Source organism: Nanorana parkeri, unplaced genomic scaffold (assembly GCF_000935625.1).
Source record: "Nanorana parkeri isolate BGI_ZX_2015 unplaced genomic scaffold, ASM93562v1 scaffold1327, whole genome shotgun sequence".
In the NCBI taxonomy this organism is placed as follows: Eukaryota; Metazoa; Chordata; class Amphibia; order Anura; family Dicroglossidae; genus Nanorana; species Nanorana parkeri.
The window spans coordinates 234,652-245,381 of NW_017307595.1; the positions used below are offsets into that span (position 1 = coordinate 234,652).

Consider the following 10,730-nt stretch of genomic DNA (forward strand, 5'->3'; position numbering starts at 1 on the left):
GGGGGGGGGGGGGGCGGCCGATACTTATGTAAGGGGCCCAGGCAGCCCGGGGGGCCCGGGACCCTTACATGGTTATCAGGCCATACAGGGTACATGGGATGAGGTGGAGTGGATAGTGGATAGATAAGGGGCAGTTAGTGTTAGTGATAAGGGAGTGCGCTTAGTGTTAGATTCAATTTTATCTATTAGGTTGTAAGAGTGTTAAAATAAAAGTGGGTGCGCTGAAGCACCCGGTGGGACGGCCAGTAGATGGACTTGATTGGTGGGTCAGTGGGTGGACTCAGTGGAACAGCCACTGGGCAGGCCTATGGTGTGTTGGGGGGGCGAGGGGCCCAGGCCTAAAGCCGTGTAAGGGGCCCCAAAGTTCGTGATCTCAGCTCTGATCCTGTTATAGCAGTGGCATGGTGTGATTAAATATGACTATGCAACCCACTAGGGCCCCAGAGTTTGACTGTGCAGTGCAATGATAACATCCTACATGGTAATCTAATAGACCTGATCAGGCATGCCCTCTCTTATCCTCCATAATGTTAATCTGTGTAAGGATGCTTATGCTGAAGCTGAGAGGTGTGGCTATTACTCAGCTGTAGATAATATAGAAATGTCACCAGCACACCAGACTCCTTCAAGGATAATCAATCGTGGATTTATTCAGAACTTATGTCAAATACTGTCATGGATTCGGCCCGGCGCGTCTCTTCGCTTCGCGAGACTACAATACCTCGTCAGGTGGAAGGGGTACGGACCTCAGGAGGATTCTTGGGAACGTTCTACAGATGTACATGCTCCAAAACTGTTGAGGGCATTTCATTCCAGACACCCATCCAAACCCTCTCCGCTCAGACTCCCCGGTGCGGTGTCTTTAAAGAGGGGGTACTGTCATGGATTCGGTGTATTCTCTCATACCACATCCATATCAATTCCGCAGCTGAGATCCAACCTAACCGGTCGCTGTGACAAATACACATTGTGTATTTGACATACGTTCTGAATGAATCCACGATTGATTATCCTTGAAGGAGTCTGGTGTGCTAGTGACATTTCTATATTATCTGCAACTGGCGGCACCATCCGCGGTCATTCCAAGCACCCTTCCCAATATTCGGGGCTGTCCGGTAAGGAGTGCAACAAACCTCTCTCTTCATATTACTCAGCTGTGCCAGCATAGAGCACTGAAAAGGGAGAACAAGAAGATTATTTATCCTGAAAGTAAAATGGCATTACATAAAAAAAATTATATTTGAAGAATTGACTGAAATCATCAAACCTTGAGCAACAGATTACAAGCAAGAAAATTAGAAAAATATGGATAGAGTAAAAAAAAAAAAAGGTGTTGCCTAGTTAAAATTACTGATTACAAACTGCAGGTATAAGCTGTAAAATGATACAGAACAAACAGGAGGAATAATAATTAATCTACGTTCTCAAGAAGAATATTTAGTGTTTTTACCTGAATACACCAGCCGGAAGTCCTCCTGGAGAGGTGCAGTAAGAGACTCGTGTTGGACTCTACAGGAGAAGGTCCGCTTTCTGTCCTTTTTAGTGGGTGTTATTGGTACTGAGCTCCTCACACTGTACGTCCCATCCGGGTCTCTCTGAGGTTTCTCCATGATAACATTGTCCAATATCGCTCCATCTCGGAGCCATTTAATATCAATCTTTGCCGGGTAGAATCCAGAAATTGTACTGTTCAAGCTGCTCTTGGTGCTCATAGTGACAACTTTGTTAACAAATGTAATAGTTGGTATTGCTGTTAAATAATAAAGGAAGCAGTAAGTCTAGACTGTAATATGAAAATCAAATTAATATAACTATATGTATTTATGTTATTAATACTCACAGCTTATGAGAGAATGCACCCCAGTCCATTACATGAGTACATTGTCACAGGATTGCAAGCCCCTATGAGGCAGCAGTGAGGAGCAGTGATCACGCAAACCTCTCAATTTTTTAAGATTTTTTGCATCTTATTTTGTTTGGGCGGCAGGGAGCTGGCAGGAAAACGGGCCCTTTATTTGCATGAGAGGTTAATTTTAGGTATGAGGATAAATATAAATGCTGCGTTGGTAGAGGAAATCAATCTGACAGAAATAATTATTAGCTCCCTAAACAAGGAGCAGAATATAAAAGTTCCCATAAAAAAAAAAACATCAAACCTGTAATGTCCACTCTGATCTTCTTCTCCATTCGGAGAGGACTGTAGGTCACTGAACATGTGTAATCTCCACCGTCTGATACAGATGTGTTAGATATGGTCAGATCAGCATTTCCATTTAATGCTCGATCTTCTTCCAGTGAATATCTGGGGTCAGTTGATGTTACGATGTCATCATAGCGTAGGATCCTCTTTCCTTCTAAATACCAAAAAACTGCAAAAAACCTGAGATCTGCAGGAAGTTTATCTGCTGTGAATGTGCAGGGAATGTGAGCAATAGATCCAACGCTGGCCATATAGGTTGAAGGTCCCGTCATCTGTAGAGCAGCAGCTGCATGAGACGAAAATAAATCAAGTTTATATGTTTGCTAAATACACACAAATTCTGATTCACTCAGACATAACAGTAACCTAAGGTGAGGTGAACCTGTGTTAGGGATATTTCTTTGCATGACTAGATACAGAGCCGTAGCTAGCACCTTTTGCGCCCGAGGCAAGAACAGAAAATTGTGCCCCCAACAGACGTGTGCGGTATGTGACGTCATGCACTCCGGCTCCAGGATGGTGGTGTGCATGCGCAGAATGCGCTGGTGGCCAAATCTAAAATAGCATAAAAATGTGTTTTATTTGACAAAACGAATGAAAACATTTTAAGTTTCCGTTCATTAGTCTGAAACACATTTTTTATCTTTGCACATGTATTGTATAGTATAGTATAGTATAGTAGTGTGTGTGTGTGTGTGAGGACTTTAATGCACTTCCCTTTCTTGTGGATTACAAATACTCTCACTTTGACGGTGAGTGCTCCAACATGAGATCAAGGGCCCCATCCTCAGTAGACTTGTTCTATTATTCCACAATGGTTACACAGGATTTGAAGAGTGTACTCGGGCAGAATTTTCACCTACATTATTCAATGTTATCAGGGTATTTACCTCTGTTACTGTTGATTTCTTTTCACCCGCCTAGTGCGTTCTGGCAGGTCAGTTTTTCAGACAGCATAATTGTTTCAATGTTTGAAATCACTTTAATCTTGTGATTGTTGCAACTGCTTACGCAGCACTTCCCTTACGGGGCTTATTCCTGCTTAAACAAAGCCCTTCCTTGTCACTACAAAAGGGCTTTTGGGTCACCCTTGGGAACAGCAGGAGGTCCCAACATTTCAATTGCTCCTTTGGGAGTCAGTGCTACATTCTCTTTCTGTTGCAGCAAGGACATTTACTACTGTGTACTTTGCAAATATGTCCCTCTGGTAGTGGAGACAGGCTCTCTTTATATCTAACAATATCCAGCACAATAAGAGGTTACATGACCATCCTTGGTCTTTTCATCTTGCTCTATACCGGCCTGTGGGAAGAGTCAGGTGGAGGCAGCACATCGCATGCAGTAATGGCCACTCAACAGTGATTGACATTTAGCAGACATCATGCTCATGTAAACTCATACACACAACCTTACCTAAATGTGGTCAGGAGAAGACAGTGAAGTAGATTCTGTAAGTTACATGTGTCTGCCCTCCAGATCACACTGCACAGCATAATACACAAGTATGGGCTTCCCTTCCATACTCCTTACTGTTTATTAGACATGTGCAATTTGTTTCATTCCGAATCAAAATTCGGACATTCGGAAACATCCGAATTTCCAAATCCCAATGCATCCGAATGTGTCCGAATCCGAATTTCGGTTCCCGAATTTCGGATCCTGTCCGAATTTCGTTCAAAAACTAAACTGAATCGTACATGTGACTTTGTGTTTTTTGGTTTGGTGCATCCGAGTGGGTCTGAACACGAAAATTTGTGTTCAGTATATACATATAATAGGAAAGCTGAGGCTGCTAGACCCGAATGGCATTTGGGATCCAAATTTCCGAATGCAATGTGATCCAGAACATCGAGCCCATCACTAGTTGTAAAGTAGTCACCACTCCAAGCTCGCTCCCGTGATGGACTACAATCGCATGTTTAGTTTACTAATCTGTATTGAGAAATACAGCGAAACCTGAACGCTCTAGCAATTTTTTGTGGAGAATATACAGGAGAGAGCCAGGGGAGAGCGAGGAGAGACAACCAGTAGAGAGAGAGAGATGAGACAGCCAGGAGAGAGCGAGGAGAGACAGCCAGGAGAGAACGAGGAGAGACAGCTAGGAGAGAGAGCGAGGAGAGAGCCAGGAGAGAGAGATGAGAGACAGCCATGGAAGAGAGTGAAGAGAGATAGCCAGGAGAGAGAGCCAGGAGAGACAGCCATGGAAGAGAGTGAAGAGAGATAGCCACGGGAGAGATCAAGGAGAGACAACCAGTATAGAGAGGAGAAAGACAGCCAGGGGAGAGAACGAGGAGAGACAGCCAGGAGAGAGAGGAGAAACAGCCATGAGAGAGAGGACAGATAGCCAGGAGAGAGAGCGAGGAGCAATAGTGAGGATTGACATCTTGTGTGCCTGATTCAGAGCCATACACTGAAGAAATTGATAAATGGGCCAAAGCACAAAGTGTCAGAAAAAGGCCACAAATTGTTGGCTGATATTGAATTTTTTTTTTTGGCATGAGGGACATTAAGGATGATATGAAGAAAAATTCACACTGGTTCCTCCGGCACCCCCCATAGTCCTGGCTCTAAGTGTATACATCTAGCATTGCACATGTCATACATTACATTGTAGTGTATGTGTAAGAGAGAGAGAGAGAGAATGAGAGAGATGATGAGAGAGAGAGAGAGAGGATGAGAGAGAGAGAGATAGGATGAGAGAGAGAGAGAGATGATGAGAGAGAGAGAGAGGATGAGAGAGAGAGAGAGAGAGGATGAAAGAGAGAGAGAGGATGAGAGAGATGATGAGAGAGAGAGAGATGATGAGAGAGAGAGAGAGAGAGAGAGAGAGGGTGAGAGAGAGAGAGAGAGAGGGTGAGAGAGAGAGAGAGAGAGGGTGAGAGAGAGAGAGAGAGAGGGTGAGAGAGAGAGAGAGAGAGGGTGAGAGAGAGAGAGAGAGAGGGTGAGAGAGAGAGAGAGAGAGGGTGAGAGAGAGAGAGAGAGAGGGTGAGAGAGAGAGAGAGAGAGGGTGAGAGAGAGAGAGAGAGAGGGTGAGAGAGAGAGATGATGATTGGAGGATCTACAGCCGAGTGATACACAAATAAAATACATTGTTGTTCAGAGTTAAGTGGCTTAAATGCATTTTTTAAATGTAACTCCTGAGTTTAGTGTCACTTTAACATTGAGGAGGATGACTGTAAAACAAAGCAGTGAATTGTAAGACAATCTATCACATGTCCAAATCCCAAACAAGTCCTGGGACACAAGAGAGATGTACAGTATATACTGTAGGTATAGGGTGCTGGGACACAAGAGGGATGTATATAGGTATAGGGTGCTGGGACTCAATTGGGATGTATATAGGTATAGGGTGCTGGGACACAAGAGGGATGTATATAGGTATAGGGTGCTGGGACTCAATTGGGATGTATATAGGTATAGGGTGCTGGGACTCAATTGGGATGTATACAGATATAGGGTGCTGGGACTCAAGTGGTTAACTACGAAGCATAACAAGCCAGTTTAAATTTTTTTCATTAAAATAAAGGAAACAAAAGCAATGAGAGTGACTGACCTGTAAAACACAGAAGAGGGAAAAGAAGAAGAAGATTTCCATACATTGTGTTTGTTTCAATCTCCTGTGAGGTGGTGACCGCCGTGTCCCTCTTAACTCTTGAGAAGTTTGGCGCACATTCATCCCATGAATATGGACTTTGGACAATATTTAGGAGTATCGAGGACTGTGTTCTGCCCAAGCTATACCCGTCCACTTTCTTGTTTCTTGAAATTCTGATCTACTACAACGTATATTTTAATCCATGATAATAAGGGTGTTGGAATGAAGGTAGTGAAGTATTTCCCGCAGACTGTATTTAAAATAGATCCTCGTTTCCCAGCAATGGAAATCATATGGAAATCGGATATATTAAACCTGTTTTCCCTGTTCGTGTTGTCCTCTGGGAAAGTTTGGGGATTTCATGTACAGGTGCACTCCTTAGACAATTTTAACTCAAAAGCAGGAAGCTTGTTGTAAAAAGATGAGTCAGCCTTCTGATATCTGCTAAGTGACATTAAAGTCAAAAATATTTTCCCCTCCCCCCAATGTTAATGTCAGCACCTTAAATGATGCCTCTTAATCCGATCTTCCTCTTCTTTCCTGTCCTTTTCATCTGTCCCTCCAGCGCTGCGGCGGGTCTCCGATCCAGCGCTGACTCCTCTGAGCCTGCTGGCACTTCCTGTCCCACAGTGTCTGCATGCAGGTGCACACGTCCATAGACTTACCTTGTGTCATTTTTGTTCCCCATGGTCCCTGTGTGTTGTAAAGCCGTCACCACTCCAAGCTTGCTCCGTTTATAGACTACAGACTACAGTAACACTGGTTCATTTAGAAATGTTGATTTGTAGACATGTGCACTGCCAAAAAATTTGTTTAGTTTCGTTTCGTTTTAAATTCGGATTTGTGTTATTTCGTTTTTCGGGATTCGGGTGTGAAAGTCAATTCGGAATTCGGATTCGGACGAAATTCGGTAGCGTTAGTTCGAACGTTCGTTTCGTTTTCTGTTCTTATTCGTTTCTTATTCGTTTCGTTCGTTCATTTGCAGCAAAGTGACATTTGAAGGGGGAAAAATATTTTTCTCCTTCTCTAATGTCACTTTGCTCCAACGAACGAAACGAATAAGAAACGAATAAGAACAGAAAATGAAACGAACGTTCGAACTAACGCTACCGAATTTCGGAAATGGAAATTCGGATTCATTTGCATTCGTTATGTCTGTAATTCGGAATTTGGATACATCCGAATGTCCAAATTTCTGAAAATTCGTCCGAATTTCGATTCGGAACGAAACGAATCGCACATGTCTATTGATTTGTATTGGGTGAAAAGGTACGGATGAATAAAGATAAACATTGGTCTTGTGTAAGCAACCTTTGGCCCTAAAATAAGACTCTGTTACCAACAATAAGACATTGAAAATAATCACTGCGTTGACCCTTTTGTGGCGACTTTTTAATAAAATGCCCTTTACCATGAAAATGGTATTTGACATTGCAGTAGAGCACTAGGAATGTGCAACTGTGTGTGTCCCTAGTTCTCAGACCTGCTGTCAATCAGAAAAAATAGTCATAGAGTTAGTTGATACCAACGCTGGTAATCTCGGTCTGCGTGTCTAAACTTTAAAGGTCTCTGGTCAGGAAAGGATTAAACAAGAGAGATATACCACTTACCATTCCTGCTGCCCGTGCCTCAGATTTACAGGTATGTTCTCTTGAACAGCTAGACCAGCAAAGGAATCTTTAGCATTCAGGAGCAGTGACATGGGCATTCCACATAAAGTAGTAACCGCTCCAAGCTCGCTCCGTGATGAACTACAATCTCAATACAAATTAGTAAACTGAACATGAGATTGTAGTCCATCTCGGGAGAGGGGGGGGGAGGGGGGGGGCAGCTTGTAGTGTTGACTACTTTACAACCATAGGGAACACAAGTAGCCCCCCTCCAGAAGGAAGGACAGTGTCAGCACCAATTCAGTGATGATTGGAGGATCTACAGCCGAGTGATACACAAATAAGATACATTGTTGTTCAGAGTTCAGGTATTTGAATGTATTTTTAAGATTTAGTTCCGGAGTTTAGTGTCACTTTAAGTGAGATCTCCTTTATGGAGTTTCCTCCCCTGTTAAACCATAAGAAGATATAGAAAGACGTTTACAGAGTGTGACGGTTTATTTGTTGAGATAATTTAACATTCACCATCCACAAAAAGTTTTTCGGTTCTTCTCTCAATGGGTGTCTCCAGAGAGGGGTGATCCACCCTACAGATGTATTCCGCCCCATGGTGAACGTTCAGTTTGGGGATGATGGTCAGAGTGGCTGTACAGCTGTATGTGTTATCAGACTCTTTCCTGGATGTAGTTGTACTGCTAACCTTATATTCAGTCTCCTCACATAACTCCTGACTCTCACTTCTTCTCAGCCACATCACAGTGATGGCGTCAGGGAAATACTCTGAGATGTGACAGTGCAGGGCGACTGGGGTGTCATGGAATACACTGGGTGTTTGTATCTCTTTCACCAATGGCTTCCATGGGTATTCTGCAAAATATAAAGGAAAGGTTTTATCTTCAACATCTCCACACTGCTGTGTATGAAATGTGTAAAGTCTTTATAGCTCAGAAATATGACTGGATAAAAGAGAAGCTTCTGTCTTCTCATTGTTCTTTTGCATACACAAAGTATCACCCTAACCGTCCCCTCTGCTCTTCAAAAGACCGCCTGCTTTCCTGCTCCCTCGTCAACTTCTCCCATGCTTGCCTCCAGGACTTCACTAGAGTCTCTCCCATTCTCTGGAACTCTTTACCCCAACCTGTCCAACTATCTCGCACTCTGACTGTCTTTAGGCGATCCCTTAAGACTCATCTCTTCAGGGAAGCCTATCCCACCTCAACCTAATCGCTGAGCTATCACATTCTCAAACAATTCGTCCCCACACAGCTACCTTTTCATGTATCACTGGCCCCTCCCTTTTAGATTACAAGCTCTCAGGGGCAGGGCCCTCCTTACCATCTTGTCTTGAGTTGTATTTTGATTGTAATGTCTTCCTTATATCATAAAGTGCTGCGCAAACTGTTGGAGCTATATAAATCCTGAATAATTATAATAATACGTGGAATGGCGATCAGGTTAATGGAAACAATCTTATCAATAGGTGGTGAAGTTACTTTTCACCACATGGATCTAACTTGTAAACTTTAAAAAAAAGTGTAAAGAGAGACTACAGTATAATCATTTTGTGTCAGTTTTATTTTATTATTGTTTCCTTCATTATTATTGTTAAACCTTTTTTTACTGCATGTAAACAAAGTAAACATTTGATACATGACAAAGGTTTCCAAGAGTGCTATGGGGTATCAAAAGAGACTGCATGAAAGAAGCTGCCTGCATTTAAGCGGGCTGTGTGAACCTTTGAAATGAAATGAAAACATGACAAGTTAAAGAGATCTCCACCCCCTGGCTTAAAAGAAGAATTCAAGCTGTACCTAGAATTTCAGAAATGCTCTTCGAGTTCAGCTGAGCTTTAGGGAGTTGGACTCCTAGGTGGTCAGGAACAATGTTGGGAGTTATGGCAGGAAGATCTCACTGTTGGAGAATCCAAGATACGGTATGTCTGAGGCCAACACCTGAGTTAGCCCACCAGGTTCTATCTACAACTAAATATCACTTTTGGGTGGGGTGGCCTTTTAGTTTTTTGTGTTTTTTTATTTTATGAATGGCTTATAGTTATATAGTATATATTTGTTGTAATTTACCAAATAACTTCTTGTAACTTACCTGAGTCTCTGATAGACAGATCCTTATATCCCGGTGTGTCCAGAGATTGATGTTCCCAGCTCACTCGTACTCTGAATTCTGGATCCTTCAGGAGCTCCTCAGGAATTCTGACCTCACTGCAGACACTATACGTCCCATCAGGAATATCTGTGAATGTATGTGTGGATTGTATGGTTTCTTGTGGCCCCTCCACTCCATGTGTCCATCTGAGTGTGATGTCTCTGGGGTAAAACTTCTCCAGAATGACCAAATACTTCAACTCCCCAGAGACAAATAAACTTCGTGATACCGGCTGTAATAACTGAAGCTTTACTGAAAAGTGATACATGAAAAGTAGTCTGAGTACATTATTGTGAAGATGAGTTTTGTAAAATGTCTTCTTTTCATGGAACAAAAGCAAATAACAAATTTCTCTTATTTGGAATATCAATTGTGATGGAAGATTGGCAGTGCTGGACGTATGCTGACGCTTACTCAGTAGCTGGATAAAGTTCAGAAACATTTTTAAAAACTTTTCTTTGTATCGGAGTTCCTGTTTCCCCGATCACTAAAAAACATCCATCTGATGTTGACACACTAATTATCTCTAATTATCCACACTGCAACCAATCAGAAGCCAATAGATGTAGGAATTGAAGTGCCACACCAATTAAAAAAGTTCTGATACAACTTTATACAAATATTGTCAGGGGATATTCAAGTAGAGTAGACAACACATTGCAGGTGGTCAGAACACCCCCCCCCCTCCCCTTCATCAGGGCTTAATGTATGAAATAATGTAACAGCTGGTTTGGCCAATGTCCTCATGACCCTAACTGAATAAAGTTGTATCTGGACTATAGAGCCATAGATGGCAGTAAATTCTTGAAGAAGATGTAACCTTTCCTCACTCTATGCAACACTAAAAACAAAAACATTTTATCTGATATACACCTTCATGGAAACACTCACCACAAATGGTCCTGCAGTGAAATGTTTTCTCTTTCTTCCATTTCCCACAGCTATATCTACAGATGAAGGTCATGTCTTTGTGTTTGGCCAAACTGGGTCTGAACGTTAATGAAGATGTGTAGTGTGGCCCCTCTCTGGATGATATGACGCCATACTGTGTGTCCAGCAGTCTCCCCTTTTCCTCATTATCTCCTCCATAGGACTGTAGGGTCTCACAGGCTTGTCCTCCTCTCTTCTCCAGCCATTCTACACTTATGTCCTCTGGGCACTT

At 42.6% G+C, this 10,730-nt stretch overlaps 1 protein-coding gene across 1 annotated transcript in view; it reads right to left on the reverse strand.

The window, feature by feature from the left end:
- LOC108797731 (natural cytotoxicity triggering receptor 3 ligand 1-like) overlaps window positions 1-5,767 on the reverse strand; it is a 10,043-nt gene extending 4,276 nt beyond the window's left edge. The window contains exons 1-3 of the mRNA XM_018569382.1: window positions 5,754-5,767; window positions 2,157-2,486; window positions 1,451-1,750 (exon numbers count right to left, since the gene is read on the reverse strand). Of these exons, the coding sequence (XP_018424884.1) occupies window positions 1,451-1,750; window positions 2,157-2,472 (616 nt within the window). The 5' untranslated portion in view covers window positions 2,473-2,486; window positions 5,754-5,767. The remainder of the gene's footprint in view (window positions 1-1,450; window positions 1,751-2,156; window positions 2,487-5,753) is intronic.
- Between the last annotated feature and the right edge of the window lie 4,963 nt (window positions 5,768-10,730).